General features: G+C 44.6%; 1 protein-coding gene across 1 annotated transcript; it reads left to right on the top strand.

Annotated features, from left to right (window-relative positions):
• Positions 1–107: 107 nt before the first annotated feature.
• LCT (lactase) lies at positions 108–15,720 on the top strand. The gene is made up of 17 exons (XM_066323338.1): positions 108–747; positions 1,668–1,747; positions 2,972–3,055; positions 3,734–3,836; positions 4,182–4,257; positions 4,987–5,674; positions 6,044–6,689; positions 6,979–8,538; positions 8,873–9,141; positions 9,288–9,578; positions 10,475–10,673; positions 11,335–11,537; positions 11,881–11,990; positions 12,509–12,643; positions 13,521–13,744; positions 14,582–14,818; positions 15,463–15,720. The coding sequence occupies exons 1-17, from the start codon at positions 108–110 to the stop codon at positions 15,681–15,683; spliced, it is 5,766 nt and encodes a 1,921-aa protein (XP_066179435.1). The 3' UTR covers positions 15,684–15,720.
• Positions 15,721–16,115: the final 395 nt, after the last annotated feature.

The raw sequence follows: 16,115 nt of genomic DNA, 5'->3' as shown, positions 1-16,115 counted from the left end.
TAGTTCAGGGAACGTTTATCTATGGAACAGATAAATATTCAGTTAAATATTACTTCTACTGGTGTATAAGTAGTGTGGAATAATTGTTTCAGGAGCAGGGTTCAGAAATGGACCTGATTTGTAAGACGGTCATCTTCTTTCTGTTGGTTCCTCTCAGCCTTGGGGTAGATGGGGGCTTTGCTCAGGATTTTATCACCATTGCAGGGCCCCTACCCAGCGAGCTGGCAGAGAGGCTGGGCCTGCAGGGCCAGGTGCTGCCCGAGGAGCAGCAGGGTGACCTGTGCCAGGCAGACCTCGTGCCTTCCGAGCTGTCCCGGTACTTCCAGCGGCTCCGGGAGCTGGGGGTGACCCACTACAAACTGCCGCTGCCGTGGGCACACGTCCTGCCCCAGGGGAGCACCAGGAGGGTGGATGGAGCCCGGGTGAGGTGCTACAGACAGCTGCTGGAGGCCCTGGCTGCTGCTGGCCTGAGAGCCGTGCTGCTTCTGCACCAGGGCCCCATCCCTGGCGCCGTGGCCGCCCAGGCTGGCGGGAGGACAGGCAGGGCTTTTTCTGAGCTTTTTGTGGAGTATGCAGACTTCAGCTTCCGTGCCTTTGGGGACCTGGTGGATGTGTGGGTCTCCTTCAGTGACCTGCCAGGGGTCCTTCAAAGCCTGCCCTACACTGAGCCCCAGGAACGAGTCCAGGCCCTGGCTGCTGCTCATGTAGGATTTTACAACATGCTCCATGAGAAAATCTCACCAGCAGGTAAGGAGAGCTGGGTTTTTCAGTATGACTCACAAGTATTTGGTGATAGCATTAGATGGCAACTGCTACATGTAGTTTCTATGTAAATATTTTTGTGTGCCTCTTCCTGACCCACAGGGGAAGGACTGAAACCTTTCTGAAATGTACCTGAAACCATGAAAAAACAAGGCACAAGAAGTCTCCTGTGTAATAATAACTGTGAGGAGGTCTGCAATGTCCTTTGTTTGACCTTCCTCATTGCAGACACTGGGGTTGACAGGAATTAAATCCCAAATCTACCTGTGTTACACAGAGCAACAGAATTTCACCTCTTCATGATGGGTACTTGGGATTTTCCAAGCAGATTATCACCTTGGGTCTGCGTTCTTTGGCCTTGGAATTTTTCTGTCCCAGACAGACAATCAGTAGAGCTGGCTGAGTCACTATTTCTTTCCCCAAATTTTTAATTAGTTAAATAATTTTTAATTCTTCCATTTGTCAGAAATACTTTGTTGTACTATTCACACTATCTGGTGATAGCCCTTAGAAGCTTCTCAGATTCCCTCCTGCATCTCCTGTCCCTTCACATTCTTGCCACCCCAACATCTCAAAAACGTTCAGCATTAAATGGATTTAAAAAAAAATAAAATTGCAGAACCATCACAAAGGCATGAAAATTAATAAAGATATTACTTATAATTATGCGGGGAGTGGAAGAGCATTTTATTGATAAAGGCTCCATGAATGATGCCTTTGAATTTCTACCTTCTTCAGTTCTCCATTGAAATCACAGAGGGTATTCTGAAATCAATTGCCCTGGAGCATTTTCTGGTGTTCCACAGATTCAACAATTTAAAACTGGTTTTAAAATAACTGCAGTAAATGGAAATTTTTATTTGTCCGTAATATGTTACTAACAGACTGCCTCTTTCTTTCTCAAGGTGGAAAGCTGTCCATTGCTTTGGAAATGAGTCATGTCTTGGACAGTGCTTCATCAGAACTGCTTTCAGTTTTCCTTCAGGTAGTGCCTTAAGGAAATATTTCCAAAATTATATAAGTTTCCCTTGATTTAGCTTTGATTTTATGTACAGGATCAAATAACTTGTTTCAAGTTAAATAAGATCTTAGCAGGTTGAGCAGTTTGGTACGCTTTAATTATTTGATTAGTCTGATAATGTGAAGCTGCTGATATAAAAATTGTTTCAGTGTCCTTTCTTGGCTGACAGGCACTGATTAAGCTACATGGAGACAAACTTTCTCTCATAATTGGCAGTGTTAGCAATGTACTTGCTAAATGACAAGGTGTCTCCAAAACGTTAGCATTTTCTCTGCAGTTAATGCACCACCAAAGATGTTGATGTATTATCCTAATTAGCTGCTATTTAAAACATTTGCTGATTATGTTAAAACCCAGACCAAGCTGTGCTACAAGTGATGTAGTTGCACAGGGATGATACAACATGAGAAGAATGTAATCTCTACAAAGGCAATGACCTCCTTTCTTGAGGATCCAGTTCCTTTTTCGTAGCTGTCCTCACCCAGAGGATGTTGATGTAGGCTGTAGTGCACAGATGACAGTGCAGGGATTTTTGATGTATTCATAATCTTTCAAAACTTAGAACTAGGTCAAGCAATGCCCTAAGTGTGACATTGCAAGGATTTAAGCAAGGTGTGGTTTGTAGGGAGAGCAAAGTGGTTGTTTGTGATGAGCTGACTGAACTAGAAGAGAACCTTGGACTGAAAAACAAACTGAAAGCTTATCAGTTTTCTTCCAGCTCCATCAGCTGGTTTAACAGGAGAGTGCAATCTGTTTCCTTGAGGTTGATGACTTTTTGTGGGATAACCCTTGTGGTATGGAATGATTAAAAATTTCTGAAGTGGACTTTCAGCCAAGGGTTATTGATAAGGCCTACCTGAACCACATAGTTATAAAGATTTCTCTGATAAATCAGAAATCAAGAAATTACCTGTAAATCATTAGTATTAAATTCATAAAATAGAATTTAATCAAGTTGTTTAAATTGTACTTTGTTTAGAAGGAGACATGCAAAGCACATCTTCCCATATAGTTTGTGCTCTCTATATTGTCCAGTGCTCCCATACAGCTGTATGGCTTCTTACTCCAGCAATATGTCTTTATCAAACCTAACACAGTTTTATGTATTTTTACTGTAATACTTAAAAAAAAAAAAAAAAAAAAAAAAGTTTTTCTTCAGCATGATTGTTTTCCTTTTCTTGTTTCCAGGATTCAGTAGACTTTGTGTCTCTTAACCTTCAGTACCATTATGGAAATGAAACAGATTTCTACGAGAAATTGAGTGAATTCCAGGTAACGTTATACACAGGGTTAATACGATAGCAGCAAGCAACAGACCATAAATAGGAGCAGAATTTCATGTGCTGTGATGCATGTCTAAACAGTTCTGATTTTCTGTGAAGGCTCAGGCAGCAGCTACACTAGGAAGCAGCTGCAAACTGCTCATTTCTCTGTTGTTATTCTGACTTTAAATATGTTGTTGGAAAATGCTGGGAAGGATCATCTTGGTCAATGCTTATTATTGATGCATTAACAACTAGAATTCTTTTGAAAAGAATTCTTTTGTGTGGGACTGAAAAACCTTCTCTCTCTCATGATAAATGTTTGATAAGCTGTTAGGCCAATACCTAAGTAATGAAAGATATTAAACTCCAGCATGAGCTATACAGCAGTGCTACCAAACTTCACATTCGTCTCAGCAGAGTGCTGGAAATGTTACTGAGGGTGAGTTCATGAAAGAATTAGATCTTCTGGCAGCACCAACATCAGTGATGCTGTGGGCTGGTACCTATTTTAACCTGTATTAAACCTCTGGCTGTGAACTGCATTCTTAAAACTCATTAAGCAAAGAGTCATCCAGCATCTGGGTAGCAGGAAAAGGAGCTGTAAAATGCTAAACATGCCAAGAACATGGTTTTACTAGCTGGCTGATGCTTCTTTTCATACCACTCCCTGATTTCTGGTTTGCAGAGTGTCTGGAAGGACAAAGACATCTTGGTTTTTAGTCTTAAGGTCCTTGACTCTGCTTCTGTGGAAGAGCATCCTTACATCCCAGCAGCTGCCATTGTCACTGGTGAGTGATGTTTGAGGGAGAGTTTTTTAGTTAAGATCTGCATGATAACTTCTGGAGGAAATTCAAAATCATCCAATCTAGGCTGCTGCTATTAGATGAAATACCTTAAGGTTATATAGTATTTTTGGAAAATTAGGGATGGATGGTGAGTGTTGAGGGAAGGGAATCAGGAAATCTTTCCCAAATCTTTTCATCTTCTTCATTGACCTCAAATCACAGAAGGGGAGGTTGAGGTTGGATATTAGGAGAAGTTTCTTTCAAGATATAATTATTTGTTACAAGCAGTGTCATGCAGTCCATGGCGCCTAAGACTGCATCCACCACTCACCATTTGTTTGTTTCCAGCTCTTAATAAAGAAGAAGAACATATAATCGGGTGTGACGTTAATGAGTTCTTGGACTACTTATCTCATGTTTTAAGGTACTATAAAAAATACTGTAGCACCATACAATACCGTAACAAGATACAGTAATAAAACAGTGCCCTCTAGAAACCTTTGTGCAGGGAGAGACATTTTAGTGGTAAAGTCTGCTGTTAGTTGCTGAAAGGGCTGCAAAGGGCTGTTTTTCTGCTGACCACAGTCTCTTCCAATTACTTACAATCCTTTCTCCTGCTACTAATCCTATAACGTAATCCTCTTCCACTCTCTCATCCTTGGTTACCCAAATTGCACCTTCAAGCCAATAGAAACAAGTACATTTTTCAAGCCTTCTGCTTTTTTCAAGAGCAAAATGGCTATAAATAAACATGCAATAGAGGCTTTCCTAAGGGAGAAACCAAGGCAGCTTATGGAAACATGGGAGATGTCACACTGCAGGGAGATGCTAAGGATTACATAGCAGGAAACTCATGATGCAGTTATAGTGTGGGAAATGCTGCTCAGTGCAAGGATTTTGTTTGCACCAGAGTCTGACCTAACTAATGAATTATGAGACTTTACATGCAAAGAGCTGTTGTGCAGTGGGTACTGCCCTCTACCTTCATGTCCCAGCTGGGAGAGAGCAGGGTTAGAGTGATCAGATGTCAAAGGAACTATGTGTGGATTATGTGACCTGAATGGAAAGCAAACTTCCTTTACACTGTGTTTGCAAATTTTATGGCACTGGCATCCGCCTTGGAGATTTTAACTTCTATGTATTATATTTCCAGTGAAACAAGTACTCTACAGGAAAACCTAGATGCTGTTCTTGCCCCTCGGTCCTCCTATCAAACAGTCTGGGAAATGTTTGCTGAGCAGTCTGAAGCTGAGAGGGATTCTTTCCTGCAAGATGTTTTCCCAAGTGGGTTCCTCTGGGGCATATCCACAGGTGCCTTTAACATCGAAGGAGCTTGGGCAGAGGATGGGAAAGGAGAGAGCATCTGGGACCAGTTTGGGCATGAGGGCCATGTCCACATGAACCAAACAGCAGACGTTGCATGTGACAGCTACTATAAAACCAGCTATGACACTTACCTGCTTAGGGGAGTTCACCCCCAGCTGTACAAATTTTCTGTATCCTGGGCTAGAATTTTCCCTGCTGGCACCAACAAGACCATCAATTCCAAGGGTGTTGATTATTACAACCACTTAATTGACCGCTTGTTGGAGTCTAACATTGAGCCCATGGTGACTCTGTTCCACTGGGACCTGCCCCAAGCTCTGCAGGCTCTGGGTGGCTGGCAGAATGAAAGTATCATAGATGCTTTTGTGAGCTATGCAGACTTCTGCTTTTCCACCTTCGGGGATCGGGTCAAGCTCTGGGTTACATTCCACGAGCCCTGGGTTATCAGCTACGCTGGCTATGGCACCGGGGAGCATCCTCCAGGAATCGCCGACCCCGGAGCAGCATCTTACAAGGTAAGGGCACAGGAATAATTAGGATCCTGCAGCTACTTTTATTGGGTTGTTTTCCATGATGGTTCTGTGCTTTAACTATGTTCAAACCTAATGTGGCCTCTTAGACAACTGTTTGGTTGCTGGATTTATTGTACTTGTTAAAAATGTGTTAGTTAACAGAGACTAGGTGTTGTTATTTTATTTTTCTGTTCTGAAAACTGACATGGATGGATAGTCAGATTCTTTTGCTTGTTCCAAAACCTACTACACTCCTCGTCTATCATTATTTCTTTTGGATGGAGAGGACATTTTCACATAGCAATAAACCCAATGCTTAAGAGTTTTTGTGCAATACAGTGTGACATATTTTCCTCTGCTTTCTGCTCCCAGGTTGCTCACACAATTCTCAAGGCTCATGCCAAGGTCTGGCACCTGTATAATGACAAATACCGTTCTCAGCAACTGGGAAAAGTGGGGCTGGTGCTGAACTCGGACTGGGCTGAACCCAAGACTCCAACGAGCTCCGAGGATGTGAGGGCATCTGAGAGGTACCTGCAGTTCATGCTTGGCTGGTTTGCTCACCCCATATTTGTTAACGGTGATTACCCAGACATCCTGAAGGCTCAGATCCAAGAAGTGAACCAGCAGTGCCCCACGACAGTTGCACAGCTGCCTGTGTTTACAGAGGAGGAGAAGTCCTTGGTGAAAGGGAGTGCAGATTTCTTTGGCCTTTCCCATTACACTTCCCACCTGGTCAGTGCCGGCACTAACGGGACGTGCACACCAGGCTACGAGAGCATTGGGAACTTCTCCTTGCATGTAGATCCTTCCTGGCCACAGGCCGCCTCTTCTTGGATCCATGTGGTCCCTTGGGGATTAAGAAGGCTGCTGAAGTTTGTATCCCAGGAATACACAGGGTCCAGGATCCCAATATACATAGCAGGGAATGGTGTGCCGACAGGAGACACCGGGGATCTTCTCAATGACACTCTGCGAGTGGATTATTTCCGCCAGTACATCGATGAGGCCCTGAAAGGTATGGAGAAATCAAATGATTTTATTTTTTTTAATGACTAATTTAATTGATTAATACTTCTCTCACACATTTCTCTCACTAAGCATTTTCACCAGCTCCTATTAAGGTGGTGGCTATTTTCCCTGCCAGATACTGCTAATTGTTTGGGAAGTTTTTTCAGCCTTTAAAACCATTTTTAAGTGTTTGGCTTGTCACACATGTCCTTGGCTGTGGTGTTTCTGTTGTGCTGAGCTGTGTTCAGGAGATGTTCAGGTGGGTATTTAACAATGTCTCGTTGTTTCTGTGGCAGCTGTGAAACTGGACTCTGTTGATGTCCGGTCCTACATTGCTCGGTCCCTGCTTGATGGCTTTGAAGGCCCAGCGGGATACAGCCTAAAGTTTGGGCTGCATCATGTGAACTTTGAAGATAGCAACAGACCACGGACTCCCAAGGCATCTGCTTACTTCTATTCCAGTGTTATTGAAAAAAATGGTTTTCCATCCCTAGCCTTGGGCAGAACCTCTGCACCAGTGGTGTTTGACCGACCTGTGCCAGCAAAGCTGCCCAATTTACCAGCATCAGAAGTTCCCTCCAAGGCAAAGGTTGTCTGGCAGAAGTTTTCATCCCAGACTGCCTTTGAAAGAGACATGTATTTTTATGGGACGTTCCCAGAGGATTTTACCTGGGGTGTGTCTTCCTCTGCCTACCAGATAGAGGGAGGTTGGGATGCTGATGGCAAAGGACCCAGCATTTGGGATAACTTCACCCATGTCCCAGGGAATGTAAACAATGATGACACTGGAGATATAGCTTGTGATAGCTACAACAAGGTGGAGGAAGATCTTTACATGCTGAGAGCCTTAGGGGTAAAGAACTATCGTTTTTCCCTGTCCTGGCCGCGAATTTTCCCCACGGGAAGGAACAACTCGATCAACAGCTATGGAGTGGACTACTACAACCGTCTCATTGATGGACTGATTGCAAGCAACATCACTCCAATTGTCACCCTCTACCACTGGGACCTCCCACAAGCTCTCCAGGACATCGGTGGCTGGGAGAGCAACGAGCTGATTGACCTGTTTGACAGCTTTGCAGACTTCTGTTTCCAGACCTTTGGGGACAGGGTGAAGTTCTGGATTACCATCAATGAACCCAACATCGTTGCCTGGATGGGCTACGGCGAGGGGCTGTTCCCACCCAATGTCAAGGACCCTGGCACTGCTCCCTACAAGGTTGGCCACATCTTACTGAAAGCTCACGCCAGGGTCTACCACACCTACGACGACAAATACAGAGCGAGTCAGGGAGGGGTCATTGCCCTGTGCCCCTTCATTAGCTGGGGTGAGCCGAAGACACTCAGTGACCCCAGGGACATCGAAGCTGCTGACAGGTATCTGCAGTTTTTGGTGGGCTGGTTCACACACCCCATTTTCAAAAACGGGGACTACCCCGAGGTCATGAAGTGGAAAGTTGGGAACAGGAGCGAGCTCCAGGACCTGCCGTCGTCGCGCCTGCCGGTTATCACAGCGGAGGAGCGTGAATACATCCGGGGCACGGCAGATGTCTTCTGCTTCAACACATACTCCGCCAAAATTGTGAGCCACTCAACAACACGTCTGAGGCCCTTCTCTTACGAGTATGACCAGGAAATTTCCAAAACTGTTGACAGCTCCTGGCCTTCCTCAGCTCTCAGTGACCATCGGCCTGTGGCCTGGGGTCTGAGGAGGCTACTGAACTGGATCAAAGAGGAATATGGAAACCCCCCAATATACATCATTGAGAATGGTGTTGGGATAAATGCCAAGTCGGATGTTGATGACAATGCCAGGATATTTTACCACAAAACATACATTGATGAAGCTTTAAAAGGTACCAGAGTTTGCTTTTGTTCTGTCAGTGTTGTGTGTGTCTTTCCTCTAGATTTCTGGTTACTTAGCTCCTCTGAAGCTTTTTAAAAGTGATTGATATCAGTCTTTAAATAGTCTGAACACAATTTAAACATAGCATTTGTTTTTATGATCTCCTTTGCTTGGCTGTATTTTTTTTTTCCTCCAACTATGAAGATTCTCTCAATGACCTTAGTTGACCAGTGCCACCTGTGTGAAACTAGGAGCCTGTATGTGCTTGCATGTGGACTCCTTAGGGTTCATTTAATGTGTGATTATGCCACTGATGCTCCTCCATCTTTTTCCTGGTCTTTCAGCTTACAAGATAGATGGTGTTAATCTGAAAGGATACAACGCTTGGTCTCTGATGGATAACTTTGAATGGGTGGATGGTTATGGTCCCAGATTTGGATTGCACCAGATAGATTTTGACAACCCCAACAGGCCGAGAACGCCGAAGCGCTCTGCCATGTACTATGCAGAAATCATCCACAATAACGGCATCCCACTGCCCAAGGAAGAGGAATTTTTATATGGAGAGTTCCCAGAGAACTTCTTGTGGAGTGTAGCGACTGCAGCTTACCAGGTCAGGAAACTGAGATGGACTCCTGAAGTATCCGTGGACAGTTAATTCATTGCATGGCACCACACAGAATAACAGGCTGAATTCTTTGCTAGGCCGAGACCTAAATTTGGGTTTGCTAATAATTCTTCCTCCATTTTCAATTACAGATTGAGGGAGGATGGAGAGCAGATGGGAAAGGACTTAGCATTTGGGACAAATATTCCCACACTCCCTTGAGAATCGGCGACGATGCGACTGGAGATGTGGCCTGTGACAGCTACCACAAGATCGAGGAGGATGTGGAAATGCTGAAAAGCCTCAAGGTGTCTCACTACCGCTTCTCAATCTCCTGGTCCCGTGTTCTCCCAGATGGGACCACCAGGTACATCAACGAAAAGGGACTGAACTACTATGAAAGGCTGATTGATGCCCTTCTGGCAGCCAACATTATGCCTCAGGTAACTATAAAAAAGCAAACCCCAAATCTGATGCTTAGAGCAATGTGTGTGTTTCTGTCCGTGCCCTCCTTCACACAGAAATTGTTTGTCATGTTTGTCAAATTTTGTGGAGAAACACGGGGTATTTCATAAACAAATGAACTTGGAATGTAGGGATATGTTGAAATTACTGCCCAGAAAGACCACAGTAAACTTACTATTGGCTGTTTCCAAATGCTTTCTTGTCCCTTTTACCTTGGAAATAGATTTCACAGGGACCTATGCAAGGATCTTTCAGACACTGAGGTGAGACTGACTGATGTACTTCCAAGGATCTTCCTTCATGCCTTTCTTAGAGATGGATGTAACTTTGTTATTTTCCTAGGATTCAGGAAACTCCACTGGTCAGTGTTATTGTCACATACAATAGACAGTGACCTCACTCCTGCATCAATCAGCTCTTTCAGCACTGTTGAGTGACTCTGAGCTGTCCTCATACCCCTGTCCCAGCCCAGACAGGTGTTCTAGTGGATTGTATTTCACCTGAGAGTCAAGGCAGGTGCAGCAGTTCTTCACTGATGAGTTCTTGCTGTCACAATGTGGTTTTTGGTAAAAGCCTAATCTTCACCATTAGAAGAAGATTAACCAGTCCCTAAAGAAACCATTAGGCAGTCTCTAAAGAAACTGACAAAAATGTGTTTTATTGAGTGGCATGAGTGATCACTACAACAAACTACCTTAGGAACAGGTAACTGCAGATGAAAGCAGTTATTTGTGTGCTTTGATCTGCAGTTAGCTGTTCCTAATGCAGTTATTACAAAGCACAAATGTAATGTGCAATTTTGTGGCCATAAATGAATCTGAGGTACTGTGAGAGTGACTGATTAAGTCCTTTGTCCTCCTGTCTTTCCCCACAGGTGACTCTCTATCACTGGGACCTCCCACAGGCGCTGCAGGATGTTGGTGGGTGGGAGAACGATACCATAGTTCAGAGGTTTAAGGAATATGCTGAGGTCATTTTCCAGAGGCTGGGAGATAAAGTGAAATTTTGGATAACCCTCAATGAACCCTACAACACTGCCTATCTTGGCTATGGCGTTGGCACAGCTGCTCCAGGTAAGACTGCTGGGCATAACCTCAGAGCCCTCACGGCACTGTCAGCACAATTGCTTTACTCTGCAGCAGAGTACTTCCTTGGGGCTTCCAAAGGTAGAACAAGGAAAATGGTGTGCTGTGGATAGATGGGGTTTGGATTGCTGTGGTGTGGTGAACAGGTCCTTCTTTTACTCTGCCTATCACACCCAAGTCTGGATTACACTTGCTGCCTGGAGCAGACTTTATTTCCAGACCAGCTCCAGGAAACTGGAGAAGAGTTCGGGCTGAAGGAAGACCCAGCTCAGCAGCAGGGTAGAACCAAGAGAAGAGAGGATGTGAGCTGACCTGAGCACACAGCTTTCTGCTTTCCAAACTGGCAGCAGCAGCCTGCTGCCATTGCTGGCAATCCGTGTCCCATTCAGAGGGTGAAGAGGGCAATGCAGGGCCCTCCTTGCACAGCCTTCCCAGGGCAGCTGCCCCTTCAGCTGCCTCTGCCCAGCTGATTGCAGCCCAGGGCTGGGCTTGGAGCTCCAGGTGTTGCACATTCATTCCTTTACCGGGGGCGGTTCAGGGTGCCCCGGGGCTGTGTTAACCCGGGAATCAGCCAGGAGAGGGCTGGGAATCAGCCAGGAGAAGGCTGGGAAGTGCTGCCCCAGTGCCCGTGGTGCCCCTGTCCCCGCAGGCGTGTCGGTGCGGCCGGGGCGCGCTCCCTACGCGGTGGGACACAACCTGATCAAGGCACACGCCGAGGTCTGGCACCTCTACAACGAGACCTACAGGGCCAGGCAGGGAGGGCTCATCTCCATCACCATCAACTCTGACTGGGCAGAGCCACGCAACCCACACAGCCAGGAGGACATCGAGGCTGCCAGGCGATTCATGCAGGTACAGAGATCCCTCCCTGGTCGCAGCAATCCCTGCTGCTCCAGCTGACTCCCCCTCTTTGGATCAGCACCTCACTGGAATAAAATGGTCAGGCAGAAGCATCACTGTAAGGAAATGTATCCTACTCTTACGGGGGGCTGATCAAGAATGCAACAGAAATGAAACAAAATGTGGTTGCAGTGAAAAAAGCTTATTAAATTTACTGCTGTTATATGGGCATCCCTTTGTATCTCTACGTGCATGTTATAAAGTCAGGTATCACCTATAAAGCAGCACATGACAGAGCAACGGCTAAATCCCATGTTTTGATATATGATTTATCCTCCCTTATTTCCTGGTTTAGTTTTTTCTAGGTTGGTTTGCTCACCCTATTTTCAAAAATGGTGATTATAGTGAGGTGATGAAAAGAAGGGTTCGGGAACGAAGTCTGGCTCAGGGCCTGAGCAAGTCCCGGTAAGAGGCCAGGCACACACCTGCTTTTGTTTCACTTGGCTGTGCTGAAACATGCTTTTCTTATAGGAATGATACATTTCAATGATTCTATTCTAATGCGACTGTAAAAAAACCTTAATGTGTTCTCACAGAAAAATTCTAGCGTACGTTTTCAGAGAATCACAAAATGGTTTGTGTTGGAAGGCACCTTGAAGATCACTTAGTTCCAATCTAGGTAGTGAGGTTTTGCCTATTCCCTGTCTTTACCTCTCTTGCAAACTAAATTGACTAGTATTTGGGGTAATAAATTGTCAGCTCAGTGACACAGTAACTGCCCTGCATTAGCCACAGTACTTAACCTGATACCTGTGGTAAATTTGTTTAACTTTTCTTAAAACTATGTACTGATCTCATTGGTCCCTCTCAGTTACATTTCTTATTTTCCATTCCCAGTTTCTCTCCTTGTGCTTGTGGTGCTGGTACCAGGGATCCCAGCATTATGAGTGTGTGCACAGTGTATTCTCTGTTTTCTCTTGCAGACTTCCAGAATTTACTGAAAGTGAAAAACAAAGAATTAAAGGCACATATGACTACTTTGGTCTAAATCATTATACCACGGTTTTAGCATACAACCTAAACTATCCTAAGGGTGTCATGTCATATGACTCTGATAGGTAAGAGATGAATGTGAATTATTGGTCAAGTAAAATCTGCACACCTGGAGCCTGGGTTAACTGACAAGTGTAAATCTATAGCAAATGAAGCTGTAAGAGATAGGTGTTTTAGGCTGTTGTAAACCAATACTTGGGATAATATAACCAAGCAGTACCTGAGGCGCTGTTATTTTCACAAAAGTCCAGCAACAGCCTTTTTCTTACAGACATGAGGTGATAAACAGTATTTATCATATTTCCTGCTTCCAATCTGCAGTTTAAACTGTGAGTGTTATCCTGGTTTATGGATACTGATCCATTTGTTGTTAAACAGGTTTAAGTCCCTCATTGCATTGGGTAAATGTAAGTTCAAAGCCTAAATAGCTAAATTACTTCATAGATTAAGTCAAGATTTTTTATTTAGATACTAATTCCATTCCTCAGCTTGAAAAAGTAAACAATAGGGGCTTACTAGTTTTTCTAATGAGAATTCAGGTAACAGTGGGACCACATGTGGGGGTGAAATTGTCTCCTTTCCAAAATGTTTCCACAGGGAATAGATGAAATTGTTATCACTTTCCTTTGCTGCTACATCCCAACCCCTTATCGTTTAACCCTGTAGAACAGTGGGCTCATTACATTCCTGCATGTAATGTAAAGGGCAATTCTGTGTGCTCAAGCACTGCATTATGCCTTGAAAAGTAGAAATGGTGTCGTAGTATACAAAGATTTGGAACCAACACGAAGTTGTCAGCCACATCTGATTAACACAGAGTATTAACGTAAATCAAAGCAGGACAAGTGTTTTTTAGGCCTATGGGCACCAGCAGCACCTCAGCCCTGGGCACAGAGGTGCCTGGCAGCTGGGACTGTCCCTGAGCAGTGTCCTCCTCCACAGGGGTGTAGCCACAGTGACCGACCGCAGCTGGCTCAGCTCTGGTTCCCTCTGGCTGAAGGTGACACCCTTCGGATTCAGGAAGATCCTCAGGTGGATAAAGGAGGAGTACAACGACCCTCCCATTTACGTGACTGAAAACGGGATCTCAGAAAGGGGAGCCTTTGAATTCAATGACACTTGGAGAATGCATTACTACCGGTCCTACATTAATGAGGCACTGAAAGGTAAGAGTGATTTTTGACATCTGGTCATCCAAAGCTCTGCCACGAGACTGATAAGTACAAATCAAGTTGTGAAGAGCTGAAAGGCCACTGCCATCACAGTTGCAGAGATATATATAACAAGTATCTTGTTATACAGTTACATGAGCTTATTGAGACCACTTCCAAAAGCTTTTGGGTTTACCAAAAACTGCCTGTGGATAGTCACAAACGTGCCAGGAAAGATGATCTAAAGGAAGAACAAATCCTGAGTTTAGTGGGGTAACCTGCAGCTTCCCTGATTTGCTGCACCTGGTGAGAGAAGGTACTTCTACCTGCTAAACTCCTGAACTTCTTCTGTGTCTGAAGACTGCATCTTTTTTAAAAACAACAGTAAAAACCCAACCCCCAAACTGGTTTCATTTACAGCAGCAGTGAAACAACTTCACCAAAGGGCTTTTTCAGTTTGCTTTTCTGATGTACTGGGAACAGCCAGGTGTTCAGACATTTACTGCGTTGTAGCAGCAAGGTGCTACAAACATTTGTTTAGGCAATGGTTGCATTTTAATGGGTCTTCTTCTCTATTCCTAAACCTTTTTTTTTCTTGCACAAAAGCTCTGATTTTTGGAGCAGAGAAAAGCACTGTCCAGTCCTGGGCACTGAGTGAACTCCCCTGGCTGTAACTTGGCAGCCGAGCCAAGTCAATACAGGGGAGAGGTGGCAATGGGGGGACCAAAACCAGTGAGGCCCAAGTGGCAATAACTGTGTGCCATGTGTGGATGTTCTGCAGCACCTTCCTGCCCTGGCTGGCTGAGGGGTGACCACTGACCTGTTCTCTCTTCTCTCTGCTCCTGCCTGCAGCTGTTGTGCTCGACGGTGTTGACTTACGGGGCTACACTGCGTGGACACTGATGGACAACCTCGAGTGGGCCGTGGGTTTTGCGGAAAAGTTTGGGCTCTACCACGTCAATTTTTCAGACCCTGCCTTGCCACGACGCCCCAAGGCCTCAGCCAAGTATTATTCACAGATCATAAACTGCAATGGCTTTCCAGACCCAGCAACAGGCCCACATCCCTGTCTGGAACAGGAGCCAGAAGGTAAGTGATGCAGCAGAAATGATGCTTGTGTTTGTATCTAATCCTAATCCCAGAAGAGTTCCATAATCTACGGTTTTTAGAGACACCACCTTTTTCTGCAGCTCCAGTCAATGTCACTTCCCTATGCAAAACCAGACTAACAACTAAACCCTTGTGCAAGAACACATCAATACATGCCTGTGTTAAAAATGTAGCAAAAGTTACTCCATTAGATACCTCTCCAACAGACCTGCCCAGTGTTTTCCAAACCACACACACTCACTACTCCCACAAGATTGTTTAGAAAGAAATTTTGAATACATTATACACATCCTTGTTTTGGGTAAGGCTTTGGAAATACTGATTCTTTTGTCATTTGTGTCTTCTCAATTGGAGCAGTACAATGAAAAGCAACCAGTGTCAGTGTGGGAGTTTGGGAATGAGAATACTCACCTGTACTATCAGGAATTGCACTGTCAGCCTCAGCTGTGCCTTTACTCTGAGCTAGAACTGTATCACTCCCTGAGCCCCAGAATTACAGCTCCTGCCACAGTACCGAAGGACACAGTTAAAAGCCTGGTGGAGGCAGGAAGCAGCAGTGCCCACACCTGCAGGGGACAGTTCCCCAGGCTGTGACTAACACTTTCTCATTGTTTTCCATGCAGTGACTCCGACAGACCCCTCTCCAGGAGCAGCTGACAGCGTGCGCTTTTTGGGGTTGGATTTGACAGCCCAAGGTGCAGAAACAGCACTCTATGTGCTTCTTGCTCTTTCTGCAGTTGGGGCACTGGGCTTGGCTCTTTTTGCATACAAATATAGAAAATCATCCAAAAAATCCAAAAGACCCCATAAACAATCACAGATGGAACTTACTACTAAGATGTAGTATTTCCACCTCATAAAATGTTTGTTTGGCTTTTCTTTTTAAATAAAACGTGTATACCAGCAGGAAAAGAAACTAGTGCTTGCAGTATTGCAGCTTTCTGTCTTGCCTCAGAGATGGTTCCCCACAATTTTGTTGTTTCCTTTCCAATTTAAAAAGAGGGGAGGAAAATTATTTTTCTACGTTCACTTCTCTTTTGTCCATGGGCATTACTGATCTGGTTTCTTAAAGACCAAAGTAAAATAAAATTGCTTGTTCCCATCTGCATATAAGGATTCTGAACATCAGCTGCCATCTGTCCTTCCTTCATCATCATTACCAACAGTTCTGAAAGGACCCCTTGGAAGTTCTGCTTCTTAGAATTTTAAGACAAATTAGTGTCTCTCCTGCTGAAAACTGTTATACTGCAGCTACTGAACAGATTGGATTTTCATC

This window comes from Sylvia atricapilla, chromosome 7 (assembly GCF_009819655.1).
Source record: "Sylvia atricapilla isolate bSylAtr1 chromosome 7, bSylAtr1.pri, whole genome shotgun sequence".
Classification (NCBI taxonomy): domain Eukaryota; kingdom Metazoa; phylum Chordata; class Aves; order Passeriformes; family Sylviidae; genus Sylvia; species Sylvia atricapilla.
The sequence above is the reverse complement of the archived record's forward strand: the minus strand, read 5'-3'. Positions and strand labels throughout refer to the sequence as shown.

Bases quoted from the DNA above. Each gene is read 5' to 3' on its own strand.
- LCT (XM_066323338.1), top strand. From the start codon at position 108: ATGGACCTGATTTGTAAGACGGTCATCTTCTTTCTGTTGGTTCCTCTC. The intron at 748-1,667 runs GTAAGGAGAGCT...TTCTTTCTCAAG, and splicing joins TGAGAAAATCTCACCAGCAG to GTGGAAAGCTGTCCATTGCT. The intron at 11,538-11,880 runs GTACAGAGATCC...TTCCTGGTTTAG, and splicing joins CTGCCAGGCGATTCATGCAG to TTTTTTCTAGGTTGGTTTGC.